Source organism: Parambassis ranga, chromosome 7, assembly GCF_900634625.1.
Source record: "Parambassis ranga chromosome 7, fParRan2.1, whole genome shotgun sequence".
NCBI classification, from domain to species: Eukaryota; Metazoa; Chordata; class Actinopteri; family Ambassidae; genus Parambassis; species Parambassis ranga.
Genome location: NC_041028.1, coordinates 16,249,435 through 16,265,860, shown reverse-complemented (window position 1 = coordinate 16,265,860; position 16,426 = coordinate 16,249,435). Strand labels below are relative to the sequence as shown.

The 16,426-nt window shown below is 44.6% G+C and overlaps 1 protein-coding gene across 2 annotated transcripts in view; it reads left to right on the top strand.

Annotated features, from left to right (window-relative positions):
• mtcl2 (microtubule crosslinking factor 2) overlaps positions 1–16,426 on the top strand; it is a 55,841-nt gene that overhangs the window by 37,844 nt on the left and 1,571 nt on the right. Inside the window, exons 6-22 of one of the 2 annotated variants that reach the window (XM_028409361.1) lie at positions 2,686–2,853; positions 2,948–3,101; positions 3,319–3,892; positions 4,010–4,310; positions 4,397–4,630; positions 7,126–7,260; positions 9,124–9,228; positions 9,470–9,700; positions 9,788–9,904; positions 9,986–10,153; positions 13,353–13,502; positions 13,582–13,698; positions 14,493–14,557; positions 14,707–14,854; positions 15,040–15,624; positions 15,714–15,981; positions 16,069–16,287. In XM_028409361.1, coding sequence (XP_028265162.1) covers positions 2,686–2,853; positions 2,948–3,101; positions 3,319–3,892; positions 4,010–4,310; positions 4,397–4,630; positions 7,126–7,260; positions 9,124–9,228; positions 9,470–9,700; positions 9,788–9,904; positions 9,986–10,153; positions 13,353–13,502; positions 13,582–13,698; positions 14,493–14,557; positions 14,707–14,854; positions 15,040–15,624; positions 15,714–15,981; positions 16,069–16,287 — 3,739 coding nt within the window. Of the gene's footprint in view, positions 1–2,685; positions 2,854–2,947; positions 3,102–3,318; positions 3,893–4,009; positions 4,311–4,396; positions 4,631–7,122; positions 7,261–9,123; positions 9,229–9,469; positions 9,701–9,787; positions 9,905–9,985; positions 10,154–13,352; positions 13,503–13,581; positions 13,699–14,492; positions 14,558–14,706; positions 14,855–15,039; positions 15,625–15,713; positions 15,982–16,068; positions 16,288–16,426 lie in introns of both variants that reach the window. The other variant, XM_028409360.1, reaches the window with a different exon arrangement.

The following is a 16,426-nucleotide window of genomic DNA, read 5'->3' as shown; positions in this document are numbered from 1 at the left end:
TCACACTCTATCTGTCCAAACAGGCCGTTGGAAGCAGACAGATCAGCACTTCCTTTATCCCCTTCATCATGTCTGCACTCAGCCTTGCATATCTCCTCTTTGTTCTGCCTCTCACCTGCTTTTTCCCCCCCTCAACTTCTTTGAAGTCTCATCAGCTAAAATAGTTCTAACACAGTTGATGGAATCCTGATCTGCAGTGCAGCAGTGTTTTCAGGTTTTACAGAAAGCTTGCAGACTAACATATGATCACAGAAGGTGTTTGCGGTGAAGGTAATTCTCTCTGCTACCATCGCTCTGTGGCTGCTAGCTCCAGCCCGGGCTCCCCTTCCTTCCAAACCGCATACCATAAATGGCTGCAAATGTGCTCGCCCCGCTTAATGTGGTTGGAAGCGCTCCACGGGCCGTAAAAACAAACTCAGGCTCAGAGCTGCTTCTGAAGAATGGGTGCACAGGGTCAGCCCAGGTTAGATGGAGTCAGCGAATCTGCATATGGATACCATTTAAATGTGGTTATTAAAGCTTTATTTTCTTAGAAGTGTTGTTTTTGTTGCTTTCTACAGCTTTTAAACACTGCATGGGATGGATGGGAACGTGTCCTTGTTTGCCTTTATGGTTTCAGTTTTAAAGCTGCATCGCCTTGGACCATAGACTGTATATAACAATAGACAAAGCTAATCTGACATCACATAGATTTCTAAAGAGACATTTTAAAGTCCCTGTGGGAGGCTCTGACCAATGCCATGTTGACAGCGTCAGTGTCATAAATTACAAGTACAGACAAAGAGCTGGAAGACATGTGAAGCTGAGGTGGGCAGGAAGTCACAGAAGCAGGAAGCTTGCACTATGTGTCCATGCATGTGATGCAATTAGTATACTTAAGGGTGTAAACGTGTTTATTTCTGCTATAAAGTTGCACATTTTAACATGAAGATCTATAAGTATTGCATCACTTTTGGAGCCGGGGGTCATCCCGCAATAAGAGTGGACAATAAAAGTCCAGTGCTGGTGGATTAGTTTACACTTTACTTGTTTTTGGTTTTGGCATCAAAAGTGCTAAGTGCATAAAAATACTACAACTTAAGATGTTGCCTTATTTAAGGGCATGAGTGCTTTGAGTGACAGGCGGATGCCGACTTACAGTAAGAGCTTTCTGCTTCTGCATCTGCCTGCCCACCTCAGCTCCACTCACTCCTCACCTCTTTGTCTGTATTGGGATTAAGCAGGAGCGTAGGTGGATGGGCAGCAGTCACAGCATGACCACAGTTGTTTTCCATGATTTTCCATGCACTCATTCACAGAACCACAAGCAGGCGCAGTTGCTTTCACACAGTGTAATAGTGTGTGTATGTCATTTTTGAACCACTCTTAGCCTTCCATTACAGTCCAGTCTTCTGTCTGCCAGTGAATTCGTAAATATTCCTCCGTGATGATAGATGACGTCTGAGGCAAACCACTAATGAGTGTGTTTCTCTTTCCTTTGTGCTTTTATGACGAGGACCAAACACAGCATGACTCTGACCTCACTGTTTGGTAGCTTGAAAACTGCAAGTTAGTCAAACAGAGCTTTGTCATTATTTTCTAAGTTCCAGGCGATTTTAAATAGAAAGAACAACCAGCTGCAGCCAACAGACAGCAAGCTGTTTACTGTGTGCTGTGATGTTAAAATGTTGCTGTTCGACACAAATCGGTGCTCACAAGCTTCACCTTTGACCTCTAAAGGTTGTCGCATCCAAGTTGAGCAGCTCTGTGTGTTTTGACTGGTCAGCTTGTTGTGTGTGTTGTATTTTGTGTGTCTCTGTCAGGTTCTCTGTCCATCTCTGTGTAACCTCTATCCCAGGACACAAAGTGCCCTCCTGTCTTTGCATGTGTGTGTTTACAGAGAGCCACAGCTCACAAGTTACGTTGTTGTCTATTCTACTTCCTCTGTTTCTCATATTTTTTTTCTTGCTTCATGTGTTCATGTCTTCTTCTTCTTTCCTCCTTTCTCTGTTCCCTCATTTCCTTCCTTCCACCCTTTCTTTTCCTTCTCCATGGCTAACCACCCTTGCTTTCTCCATGGATTCCTTCCTTTCCACACTCCATACATCAGAACCAACCTTTCTTCCTTTTTTCCCCTTTATCTGCATTCCTTTCTCTCCTCCCTCACTTTTTCCTTCTTTCCCTGATTTGTTCTTCCTTCCATCCTTTTTCTATTCCTTCCTTCCTTCACTTCCTCCTTCCTTTCTTCCTTCCTTCTTCCTCTCTTTCCCCCCTGTCCATTACCTATTTTCCTTTTATCATCCAAGCTTTCTTGCATCCTTCCTACCTTCTTTTCCTTTCCGTCTTTCTTCCTCCCTTCCCTCCCTACTTTCCTCTCATCCTTTTTGCATTCAACCATCCTTCATCCTCCTTTACTTATTTTTTCCATTTGATTCTGAGTACATTGAATCTCTGTAATATACATAGAGGTAAAAGAGAAGGGATACTAGTCAGTGCACCACCAACATTTATTTATGTTTATTCACGTATTTTCACTGCTGCATAAGTTTAAAAAAAAAGACAAAAGCCTATAAAGATTCCTTACACAAATAAAAACCGTTTGCCTTTCACATGACGTGTCTGGTGTGTCAGCCTTCCTGTGACACAGCAGTGTTTGTGTTATTGTCACCTCTCATGCTCCCGTTGTGTTGTGTCCCTTCGCTGCAGGAGGACAATTCAGATCTAAAGTGTCAGCTCCACTTTGCCAAAGAGGAATCAGCCCTGATGTGCAAGAAGCTGACCAAGCTGGTGAAGGACAGCGAGGCCATGAAGGAGGAGCTGACAAAGTACAGGTCGCTGTACGGGGACGTCAACGCCTCGCTTACCGTGGAGGAGGTGAGGCGAATGGAGGAAGAAGAAATTATTGTAAAAAATCAGTAATACAGGTGAACAACAGCACGACAGAATCTGTTTTGCTGACATCTCTCAGGTTGCTGACTCCCCCCACACCCGCGAGGCTGAGATAAGAGTGCACCTGAAGCTGGTGGAAGAGGAGGCCAACCTGCTGAGTCGGCGCATTGTGGAGCTGGAGGTGGAGAACAGGGGACTCCGAGCAGAGATGGATGATATGAAGGGCCCGCAAGGTACCGTACTTCATTTTATCACAGTTTCTCAGAGGGTCCTCTGGAGGTGGAATGTGACTAAAAGTAAATGGAAAAATTTAGCATACTACTGGTGTGTCATGGGAAATTGAAATTAAATATTCTAAGAACTTGTCTGTCTTGACCTTAAAACCACACAATGCTTGACCTGAAGTTTGTTGAACCACTGCCTCACTGCTCACTGTGTCTTTACCTTTAGATGGTCCTCAAGAACTTACCGGTGTCGGCGGTGGTCTGGGTGCGGGGCTTGGCCTCACAGGAGGGCCAATTGTTCTCAGCGGAGGAGCTTCATCAGAAAACGTCATGGAGCTCCAGAGGCACCTCCAGTTTGTGGAGGAGGAGGCAGAGCTACTCCGGAGGTCGCTGATCGAGATGGAGGAACAAAACAAACTCCTGATGAACGAAATTAACCGTTATAAATCTGAAATCCCGCCGCCAACATCCTCGCTTTCCTCCAACTCATTAATGTCACTGTCAGACGGGCTGCTCAACGACAGCCCGGTGCACGCTATACAGGACGGGGCGGTGCTCATCAGCACAGACACCCCAGCCCAGGAGGAGGAGCTGCGACTGGCAAGGCTGCAGATAGGAGAGCTGAGCGGGAAGGTGAAGAAGCTGCAGTACGAGAACCGCGTGCTTCTGTCTAACCTGCAGCGCTGTGATCTGGCCTCCTATCATGCTCCTTCCTCCTCGTCCTCCTCCTCCTCCTCACTAAGATTGGCTCTGGAGACAGATGCAGAAGCTGGAGACTCAGCCGAGTGCCTCCCCACCAGGTCAGCCTTTATGCTGTGTAATATGATATAAATAGTAGATGTTCAAAGTTCTGTTTTTTGAGCACTTCTGGGTCAGCATCTTAAATTGGTGTAAAAACATCCCTGTTTTCCCATCAGCCCGCCTCACCGCAAAGAGCCAGTGGGAGGCGAGAATGACGTCCTGGAGATCAAAGAACATAAAAAGAAGATCGAGGACAATGCTGACGCAACAACTTCAGTGCCTGGGTGCTTAGGGCAGAAGGACCATGATGCCTTGCTGGCCATGAGGGACCAGGCTCGCTTGGTTTCCACGGCAATACAGCTTCTGACCTCCCCGGAGTCTAACTGCCTCTCCTCCTCCCCAACTATCTATCACAAAGTCTGCAGCAATGAGGCAGCAGAACCGTGTGACCTGGAGAAACCTCAGCCTCACGGCCAGGTGCGTGTCCTCTGTGTGTGGTCTGTTTTTTCTCTCCTAAACATGAAAATAGGCAGAATTTATATGTCTAACTGTGTCCTCCTCAGATCTCAGAGCTGTCTGATCTGGCGGACCGGCCTTTGGTTGGCGCTCTGACCAGCAGGCTTCAGGCCCTGCACACCCAGCTGCAGGCCTTTGTGGAGCGGGTAGATGGTCTCTGTAAACCTCCAGCCGGTGGGAGGGAAGCCCAGGCAGAAGGCGTGTCTCCTCCGGCCTCACCCTGCACCTCCGTCCCCTGCTCTGGAGACAGCCAGGATGGACAGAACAGAGCAGAGGAGAAGGTAACAGACCACACCCACACCACTCCTCTTCTTCACTCCCTGTCACCTTTTTTTCTCTTTCATTTATGATTCTGTTTTAAGCTTTTGTTTATTGTTATTTTATTCTTAAGTTTCTTTCTATACCTAACCATTAGTTTGGCTGACCAACACTCCCGAACTCATTCAAACATGCTGCTTTAGTTCCTCCTCATGGTGAAGAATGAATTTACACTGTTCGCTCAAATCTGATGCACCACCAGCAACGTTAGACTAAATTAATGGACAAAAACATGAAGATCAAACTGTCTTTGCTTTTTTGCATCAGATTTGAACAGCCAGTGTAAACGTCTTCACTGCCACTCATGTCCTCTGCATGCTGTAAAATGACCTCCTAACCTGTATTTAAATGCTGCTATGGGCCTCAAATGGAGCCTGTTGCATGAACAAAGTGAGGTTTACAAAAGTACCATTTATTTATGTACTAGACTGGGATTACAATGCTGCAACACTGACCATAAATCTTTTCATTCAAAGTTACTTTTATATCCATCGATTGAACTATGTTTCTCGTAATTAAATCTTAGCTGGACACATGGGAATCATGGGAAACAGAAGTAGTCCCTGTTAAGATTTAATGAAGCGTCACGCCAGCAGATCATCAAATTATTGTCCGTGAATAGAGTTTAAACCACACTTTAATGTGACAGAGTGATAGGAAATATTGCTTTGTGTTGTCGTATCTTATAGGTTTCTGGACAGCTGTTTTATGGAATGTTGGCAGCATCTGACGTATTATCATTCTTATGACCTACAAGGAAACTTAATAGAGATCAACAGATCAAAACTAATTTTGAACCAGGCTGTACATGTTTTATCATTTCTGCTGTAAAGTTTTGGAATTTTAACCTAGAGGTCAATTTTGGAGCCAGCTCCCCCAGAGGCCACAGAGGGAACTGCAGTTTTTGACACCTCTGTATGGTCCCCATTTCTCAGCCACTTGTTTCAGATATACTAAAAAAAACCTTAAGCACTAGTGCTAGAACAGCATCATGATCAGAAATATTTTAAAATGTGTCACAGGTGTCTCAGCCTTCTATACACCAAAGGTGCGAGCAGCTCTGCATGCAGGCGTAACCTTTATAGATAGATCAGATGCCCTGAACCCAACCCTAATACCTGATGCTACTCTAGAAGTGGTTTTGGCACATATTTTGGCATCTGCAAATACAAATGAAAATTTTCTTAAAATAATAAAATGAACATAAAGGTGGTGAGAATGCATGTGAAAGTAGGCATGGTAGGGAGCTGAAGATTCATAATCATGGTTCATAAATAAAATCTTTGATTTTATATGCTCTACTAGAGAGCTCCTGGGCTACTGCTGATTGGCCCCAGCTTATGATTTATTCTGAACATCTGCTCTGTGTTGAGCTATGTGATGGCTCTATATAAAATTCCCACAAGGTTCTAAATTTGCACTGGAATCAGCAAATACTTACGTTTTAGTCTTATTTTTGTAGGCAAACAGGGAATATGCTACATTAAAAGAAAACATAAAATTAATTCTTCACTCTTTTCCTGGTTTTGTTTAAAAAGGATGCAGATCTCTGGAGGTGCATTAGCAGCAAGGGAAACGTGTGTGATTTATATTCTGATTGGACCTGATTTGTCTGTTTGGAGGTAGTTCTGGTGAAATTATACACAGAGAAACTTGTAAACTAAAATGTTTAGACTCCATTAGAGGCCAATTCTGAGTCCCTCCCCTCCTCCCTCTCCCTCTCTCTCCTCCCCTTCGTCCCTTCCTTCCCTCTCTCTCTCTCTTTCTCTCTGCACGGGCACCATAACCGACTTCAAACCTCTTTTTCTCCACCATTCCTCACCTCCTTCTTCCTATTCCTCACACCTCACACCCCTTTTACTTCCCTTGTTCCCGCTCTTTCCTCTCCTGGCTTCACCTTTCCATCTGCTCCTGTTTCCTCGTCTCCTTCCTCACCTTGTTGCCCCATTGTCCCTTCGCTCTGACCTTTCATCCTAACTGCCTTACTCCTTCTCTTCCCCTCCCATTTGTCTCTTTCTCTCTCTCTTTCTCTCCCTCCCTTCGTCCTTTAACTCGCGTTGCTGGTTATACCCCTCTCTTCATCCTCCGTTTCCATTTCCTCTCCTTCCCCCTCAGCCATTCATCCTACCATCTATCCTCCTCTTCTTTCTTTTCTCCACTCTCTCATTTTCTTCTCTGACCAAGCTCTTCTTCCTCTACATTCTTTTCTTTGTCTTGTGAGGCCCATGAATCATTATTATGTTTTTTTTTGTTTTTCATATTGTCTTAATGGACAAACGCCATTTTGGTTGAATTGTTTTTCTTATTGTTGTTGTTTGTTTGTCCTGTTTTCTATCATTTCTTCCATTTTTTTTTATCCAACATCTTCTCCTTCCCCATCTTCTTCTTGTCTCCTCTATGATTCTTTTTATTTGTTTGTGTTTTTCTTCATTAACTTGCCCATGCATGCATGCAGCAGCCTGATTCTAGGGACCAATCAGAACCAGAAGTGAAAGGTGAAACACAGGAGAACATCCAATCAGATAGCAACGACTCACAAAAGCAGGAAATCAACCAGCCAGAGCAGGAAGAGAAGGAGACAGATGAGACGGAGGTAAGTCCTTTAAAAGCACAATCATTTAGACAGGCTGTAAACAGCACAAGATATAGAGCAGCATAGGGTGAAATGTTACTGTAATTCATTGCAAACATTAGTCATCTTCATCAGAAAGAAAGTAAGAATGTAACACCTAATCAGTTTAATACTGTATTATCAGTATGTAATTCTATATATTTATAGTTTCTGATTCATACTTATATCATAGCATACTTTCAGTCAAAGATATGGTACAGTAGTGGATGAATTTTATTTGTTAATCGAGGCTTTCTGCTTCAGACTTTGGGCATCCTTATTTAAGTGCTTCCTTTTTCCACAAGAAACCTATGTGTAGACTGTCTACTTTATTTAGGCCAGATCAGGCTATTTTAGTGGCAAAAGGAGGGCAAATGGTCATAATGTTATGGCTGATCTGAAGCATATTTACGTCTGACTGTACCCCATAATAATGGAGAAATGGAATGCTATTTCAACTAATTCCACTAATTCCACAAATGGCATCTTCTTCATGTGATCATTCATTTTACACCAGTCTCACACTGATGGCTCCTTTCGATGGTGTTTAGCAGCATATTCCCATAGCTGAGAATTTGCAGTGATCACATAGAATAATGCCATAATATACAGATCACCCTTTATGTCTAATTAAAGCAGAAGTTCTAACCATAAACTACTTAAACTTAAGATATCGTAACTAGTGATGTAACTTGAGGTCATGGATGTTTTGGTACTTCATCAACATCATACACCGTCGCCCAGGTGACACAGCCCTTCTGATCCACAGCCATCATGATGCCTACTCAGCAGCATTAACAGTGTTTTGTGGTTGGCACAATTTCTACCCAAGTCGACCTTCAGCTGTCAGTCCTGAGCTGACTCCAGCAACTCCTTCCCGTTTAAATTTGGTGCTGCTGTTTCCTCCCTGTAAATAAAGCGGATCCATGCAGCCACACTGTTTTATCTCTGGTTAAGTGGACGTTGTGTTTGGTTTTCTCCTTATGCAGCTCAGACTGATTTTTCCACCACCTGGCGTATATGAAAATAAAATGGATCCATGAATCTTTTACTTTTAACAGCTAGCGACAACTGAATGCGATTGGCACAGTCATTTAAGGTCTCATCTGTATGAACATGTGTAGGAGCAGCCACGTGTGTGCTGTAGCTGGATGTCAATGCTGAGCTCCAGCTAGCAACACCCTGTTGTAAACAAACAGTGACTTCACTATCAGCCGTGGCACCGACAGGAAGAATAGGCCATTGTTTGCTTGACCTTTTGCTGGTGTGTCTCCGTGGTAACCGAGGCTGTTTGTGTGTGGACTTAAGAGGGTGAATGTTTGAGGGAGATTAAAATAGAACGACAGAGAGAGTGGAAGTCTGCTGGTGTTAGTGATAGGCGGGCACAGACACACATGCATGTGTACATTTTATCGTCTCAGAATTGCCTCTTTAACCGTTTTTTAATGACATCACACAATACTTTAAAATCTACACATAGACCCCTGCAGCGGGCAGCCAGAAGTTGGGCCACTGGGTGGAGGGTGATGGAGGCCAGTGAGGTGAACCCAGTGGAGGGTGAAAGAGGACATTAATGGTACAGCGTTGGGTCGATGGATCGCACTCACTCAGCAGCCAAATGAGGCATGGGAGAGTGCATGAGATGAAGTGTGTGTGTGCGTGTGTGTAGACTTACAGTAGCATGAGGGTGTAGTAGCAAAAAAAGGAACACTTCTCACACGTCTCCTTCCATTACTGCTCTGTTTTTCCTCATCATCCTTTTGTTCTTATTTTCCCCTCTGCCTCCTTTCTTATTTTTCTCTTCCACTTCCACCATTCCCTGACCTCCTACGTTTTCTCCTCCAGCCCTTCCCATCCGACGACCTCCAGGCCCAGCTGGATGGAACAGAGGAGTCAGTTCAAGGAGCTCAGGAGGAGCTGGAGAAAGAAATTGCAGCAAAACTCACACAGGTCAGTGCTGCAGCATAAAATAATGAATGAAGAAGAAAGTGCCTTTTAATGATCTACCTTATTTTTTTGTATCTTTGTATCTGCTTTTATTTATTTAATTTCTAGCACTTCAGATTGATGAAGCAGAAACACCAGTTAATATGGAAATAACCAATAAAAGAGGAACTTGACAGCAAATGAATAGGCGCTTGTTGTGTTGTGGACCACAAGATTGTTATCTGATTGTTTGTGCGTCTCTTAGCTCCAGGAAGAACATCAGAAGGCCCTGCTGCGACGGGACTTCCAGCTGCAGAGTTTGGGCCTCCAGGCTAGGCTTCAGCAGAAACTGTGGAGCCAGGAGAGGACTCTGCTCGTGCAGGAATCCCAGCACCTCAAACAGGCCCTGTTACTGCTCAGCCTCAAACTGCGCTGTTTCCTTAAACAGTGGAGGCTTGGCTGCAAGAAGGATGCAGAGTGGAAGGACGTTCTGGAGGTAGGAGGGGAAAAAGTCCTTATTTTAACCCGTGGTCATTGATTTATTTCAGGCTTTAATGTTGCTGGCTTGTGATTGGTTCTTCAGATGAACAGCGTGAAAGACCTCTACCTGCTGTTGGAAGAGGAGAACTTGCCGAGCCCCACCCACCAGCCCGACAAGAGGGCGACCGCCGACAAGCATCCCTTCAGTCCGACCATAAAGGTAGAGCAACGCACCATGGACGTATATGCACACTGCACTGCGCACACTCATGCACGGGTCACCTGTGTGTTCCCCCTGCAGGCGAGTGCCGTTAGCAGCACTCTGGCAGACCTGAAGGTTGCTCTGCAGGATCTCAGTGGAGAGCTGCGACAAGAGAGACAAGGCTCCCAGGAACTCACTCAGCAGTTTGCAAAAGCCAAGGCATCATGGGAGGTGGAGAGGACGAAGCTAAAGAGCCTCATCACACATGTAAGAAGAAAATTACATGTTCTCTTTAAAGTTATTGGTATAAACAACAGCTGCCATGTCTGATAAGTCAAATTAAACATGCTGGTTATGAATCCAGGTGGCTTTTGGTCGCATGGATAAATTCTTTTTGTCTTTTCTGTTCTGGTTACAAGTGGTCTGTAACCACAAGATTTCCACTTCTCTTTGTAAAGTGTATGTCTATCCAAGCCTTTTCTGTGTTTCTGTCTCCTTTACTAGTGCTCTAGTCTACTGGTTATTAGTCTATTTAATGTTTCCTCCTCCTCCTCTTCCTCCTTTCTCATTGTCTCTGTCTGTGTCTTAACAGCAGCCCAGGCAGTAACAGTGTTAATTAACAGCCTCTGAGAGCCTGTGTGTTACCGCCTAGTAACGGAGATGGAGAGAGAAGAGAGATAAATGAAAGGAGACACAGAGGCCTGGGCAATTAAACAAAAATCCCTTTCATGTGCACTAATTCCCCCTCCTTTAACTGTTCTATTTTATTCTATATTATCTACACATGCCAAATATGTGTAAACTAAAACAAAAACACAATATGTCCGCTAGCCAGCCCGTCAGGCTCTACTTGTCACCTTTGGATGAAAGAAAATGGTGGAGAAAGTCACTGCAGATGGGTAAATTTGGAAACAAGATCACCTAAACTAAATATGATATTTTGGAATCCTTGAGCAGATGTTGGTTGCCACAGTGAAGGATTCGTCAGTGTTATTTCAGTACCCACACACATACACAGACAGAGTCATTAATCATTGTCATGATCAGAGAAATTCAGCTCTCCCGCCACGCTTTGAGATCATTCGTCTTCTGATAAGGAACGGGGACGGCATTACAAAGAGATTCAAAGCTCTGCTTTTTCTAAATGTGAAGCGAGTTTTTAATTATTTTTTTTCTCATTTGCACATCATTTATAACATTGAACTTTATTATCTGCAATGCATTTTAATGCCATCAGTCTTTTTTTTAAGATATCCTACTAGAATGTGTGTATGTGTGTACTTGTCCAGCTGTTGTTGTGAGAACCAATGTGAGTTGAAGACTCATTTTGGAGAGTCCTCACCATTTTAGACCCTTTCAAATGGCTATTTGAGGGTTAATACGTAGAAGTTTTAAGGTGAAGGTTCGAATCATATATAAAGATGGACGACATGACAGCTCTGCAGTGAAGTGAAGCCAAATTATAGATTTCCCCCTGGTGGCTTCCTATATAAGATCTATAGGTATAGATCTTAGTCCCCACCTCCTTCACGTTAGAGGATGGGGTGTGCCATGTGTGCAACTTCACCTCTGGACCTCTTGTTTGTGGACTCTGGCTCATGGCGTCATTTTTCAGCATGTTTAGATCCAAAGCTCTGCTTTTTCTCTAAGTAAGCATGATATTTTGGCCTTACTTGTGTCAGTGGGAGGAGGCGAACTGGGTCTTCCTTCTCTATATGCTGTTTATGTTTAGAATTAGGTTTAGGATAGTGTTAGGCAGGACTACAGTACGGTGTGGTGGTGTGTGCGTTACCCCCTGGCCTAGATGCCACAGCTGGAACTAATCTTTCCTCTGCCAGCAGTGCACACTGTAAAGTATGCCATCAATATGCCACGATCATGCTCGCACGCATGTGTGTGTGTCCATCTCAAAATCATTGCCAAGGCTTCTGGCAGCAAACAGCGAGCCCTCCAGCTGTTGCTTCATTGAACCAGTCAACTCAATTTCAAACCCCATCATACGTGTCAAACAGCTTGATGGGAAATTATCTGTGCGTTCAACCTAATAAACAAACGCCGTCAAATCAAGTAGCAACACTACCCAGAACTCAGATTGCATGCAGGACAACGGTGCCTCTGTTCTGACTGTAGGATGCGTTACAAGCACCTGTCGTCTCAGGGATGACAGAGAGAGCAGCTGGAAGCTGTGAACGCTCATTCATCACAATGAAATCCACTTCACTCATTCATCATGCTTTAATTTGAAGCCAACACTGGCATTTAAAAAAATGTCCAAAACAGTTTATACACGTATGGAGCTTATAGGAAGTCTGTATTCTAATTAATTAATGAGCTTACACTGGGCTTACTATAGCTGTGAGGACACTCATTCACATACTGCATTACCCTGTCCCCTCTTATCAACAAGTCTCTAACATTAACCTGGTCTCACCTTAATCCTGGAATTGGCCTTTAGCCATGTGATGTCCTCACAGTTTTGGGTAGCACTGCTACAGCAGGTGGCCCATTAATTCTGATTCTGATTAACCTTTCAGCTAACTGGATATTTCATAAAGTCCAGGTTTATTTTGTTTGTTTATTCAGGTAATTCAGTGGCTTTAGAATGGTTAATTACAAAACTACAGACAGAAACAGACCAGAACCTTCTGTCTGCTTTCATATTTAATGTTTTAGTTGAATAATAAGTGGAGTAATTACACTTGGTAAATTGTGAGTCATGAGAATTGAGTCATGAACCCAACACCTCTAATCCAATAAACGCCAGTCATCCAGTAATGCAGCGCCCCCCACCACCACTACCACCTCAGCAGACATGATGCTCGTTAGGCCCTATGGATCGTAAACAAGAAACACTGTTGCCATAGGAGGCTGGATATAGCCTAAGTGTGTTGCGCCACGATAGGACGTTCCTTCAGCACCATATTATGGGCGCCACATAGCCAGACAGAGAGAGATGGATAGGTCTGAGATGTGTGTGTCTATGTGTGTGTGCGCCTCCCTGTTTGTCAGATTGATGGGCCCGGTAGTGTTGGCTGTGTGAACTATGAGGCTCAGACAGAAAAAAGCAGAGCAGCTCATAAAAAATGCAAGCCATCCCACCTACAGTCTCTGTGACAGGAGGGCAGATTTACAGAGAGCGAAAAGGGGGTGAGAGAGCTGGAAATAGAGGGTGAGAAAGAGAGGAGAGGAGGGGATGAGAAAAGGTCAGAGAGAGTAAGATGTTTAGAGTGGAGGAGGATTAAACTCACAGAGATGATGGGAGTTCCCATTACAAATCACAGCTCAAATGAGTCATAGTTGGATTCAAGACAGTGTTTGTGTGCTGCATTAAGTGTGAATACGACCTTCCAGTATTTGCCTTTAAAGTACTGTACAGTAATTTTGCTATTGCAAACAAAGCTTATTAAAGACCTCAACTTTACCCCTTAAAGAGTCTACAAAGATCACTCTTCCTTTCATCTTCCAGCTGGAGACCAAAGCAGGCAAAGGGGCAGCCCTGTCCTCTACCGACGCACTGGACCCTCCAGACCTGAAGGTGGCGCTAAAGAAGGAACGTGAAGAACACCAGCACCTTCTGGCTGAGTCCTACGCAGCAGTGATGGACCTAACTAAACAGGTAGATGTGCAACCTTGTTTGCACAAGTGGCTGATAGGATTTTCAGCTGTGTTTCACAGTGTCTTCTCTTCTCTCTCAGCTTCAGATCGGAGAGAGGAACTGGGGCAGAGAGAAGCTAGAGCTGCTGGAGATGTTCAGCCAGGAGCGAGCTCAGTGGGAGCAGAGGCTGAGAGAGGCCACAGCACAGCAGGGAAAGGTATGCATGACGATGCAGGGTCAGAGGGATGTGTTTACTGAAGGTTTATCAAGTCAGTGGGTCAAATGTGTGTTTCCTGGTATGTTGGTTTTCAACATCCAGACTGCACTTCGTGGATAGAAATACAAATAAATATATATGTATATGTATAAAGCAAAAATTTGGGTCTGAAGACAGCAACCTTTTTCCAAGCTGACTTTTGATCTGAGCAGGTCATTGACCACCACTAAGGTCTGAAATTACATTTTACGCTTTCACTGATGCTGACACAGATGTGAAAGCCATGATGTGAGTAAGGAGAACCCTCACTGTGGTTGAGCTGAGCTCACCGGGAAAACATGGTCAGTCATATCTGCTGATTACACAGCAGCAGTCACTGCCAAGCAGCTGCAGCTTCAGAGGGAGGGACTGCACCAGTGGTTATAGTTCAGTTTTTTTTTTTCTTTTTCACAATTACAGCTCCTCCTTTATGTCTCTATTTGCTGCTGTATTGTTTCCATCCTATTCCTTCCATCTTTTTTGATCACAGTGCCCCCATCAGGCTGGATGGTGTAAAGCTATAGGACTTTTTTTACAGGATAAATTTGAATCCTTATTATTGAAAAACTTTAAAAGTTCACAGATGAGCAGTATAACGAAGTAGCAAATGGTCCATAGTGTATTTTGGCAGATAAGGCTGATTAAAGTAGTACAATGCTACATTATTAACGTCAGATATACACCCAGGGCTCATTAGAGAGGTGTTGTTACATTTTGATCATTTCCACTGAAAGTCTTTTCTTTTATTCTGACAGTCCAAGCCATCGGGCGGTGAACCCTCTGCAGACACATTGGTTACTAATGGAGCCGGATCCCCAAGGTAGCAATTAAAAGCAATGTTTTTCACATCATGTTGAATATGTATAAAAACAGATGTGCTTCTGCCTGCCTCTCTTTGTGTCTTCCTGTTGCCTTGGTGCTTTATTTTGAAAAGCAGTTCTCCTTTCTATTTTGTAAAAAAAAATGAAGGATGAAATCAACATTAGAGCTGGAGGGTTCAGAGGTCAACGGAACAGCCAATCGGGAGGAGAAGATTCACTTTGCAACCTTACCTCTATCTAATCACTTAGAGCTGGGTGACATCACCAGGAAGAACTGGACCTATCTGACCAATGAGGTTAGTAACTTGTGTTTTCATTAGAAATGCACCATTGATTTCCTTTTGGTCGATTGTTGATATAGTGACACATTTTTCCACCTTATTGCAGAGAAAAACCTTCTTTTAGTTTAGTGAAAATAATTATTATATAATAATCATCACATCATCAGTCTTCCTTTTCTCATTGTGTTATACTGTTACAGACCCCAGAGATCGTGGACACCTGTAAAACCTGGGATGGTCCCAGCGGTTCCTGCAGCACTTCACCTGGAGCACAGCTAGACCTGGAGTCCGTGCAAAGGAGCTACACTGCTCCAGATCGCACAGGTATCCGGATCTACTACAGCCCACCTGCTGTGCGACGCATGGAACACCAGAGAAGGTGCCAGGAGGCTAAGCAGGAGGTCCAGAATGGAAGCTCCTACCCGGGACTGAACGGTTCAGATGCAGGTTTGGTGGAAATGCTGGACATCCAGCACCAGCAGCCAGCTTTCTCCTTTTCTTCTTATGAGCAGTGGCTGAGCTCCCTGTCCAAGCAGCACAGAGAGCTGCTGGAGAGCAGAAGCAGCTGCGGCGGCAGTTCCACGCCAAGTGTCCTCAACAGCATTAGCGGCTCGGCTAACAGCGTAGTTGATGGGATGACGTCTTCTTCGGCTTTCCACGGCCTGGAGATCGGAGAGATTTCAGCCAACTTGAGTGACGACATGAAGGAAATGACCAACTGTGTCCGACAGGCTATACGCTCTTCCTCCCTGGAGAGGAAATCCAGCAAAGAACCTGGGAGTCAGGTAAGAATTCTCATTATGATTCCTCCAGTCAGTCAGTCTTAGTTTTGGGTTTACAGTGACATTTATTATTACATCATGTCTCTATGCAGGCAGTTGGTGTTTCCAGCAGATCCACACAGACCGCAGCTCAATATGTCAGCATTGGGCTCCAAACTGAGAACCTTCCAAGCAGCAGGGGGACAGGGTTGCACTCCAAAGCCTGGTCCCCTCGGCCCTCATCAGCCACCACCTCCTCCTTGGCATCCGCCCGCACTCGGCAAATATCAACATCTCTGGATAAAGTCCACAGCCGCATCGAGAGGCCGTGCTGTTCCCCCAAGTATGGATCACCAAAATTACAACGCAGAGTGACTTCTGGTAATTTTCTTCTTATTCTACCTGCATGTACAACATCACATACAACAATTCAAAGACTGAGATACGAGCTCACTGCTCTGTTTTTAGGCTCCACCTCCAGACTGGATGGCTCTTCCTCTTCCAGGGACCGCAGTCTGTGGAGCCTCCAGCAGAGGTCCATCCCTGCAGGAGGTGGCTCTGCCTGGGCTCGCTCCACCACCACCAGGGACAGTCCCGTCCTGAGTGGCCTCGCTGATGGCCTCTCCAGCCTCTTCAGTGTGGTGGAACATTCAGGAAGCACGGAGTCGCTCTGGAGGGGTGACACAGGTAATATATCTGCACTGTGTGGTGTTATGATGTCAAAAGAAGGTTGATAGGTCTGTGAAAGAAGCGTGTTAGGATGATGATGTTATACTCTTCATTATGTGCCAACTGCCAGCTCTAATACCATCTTTGATTACCTTTT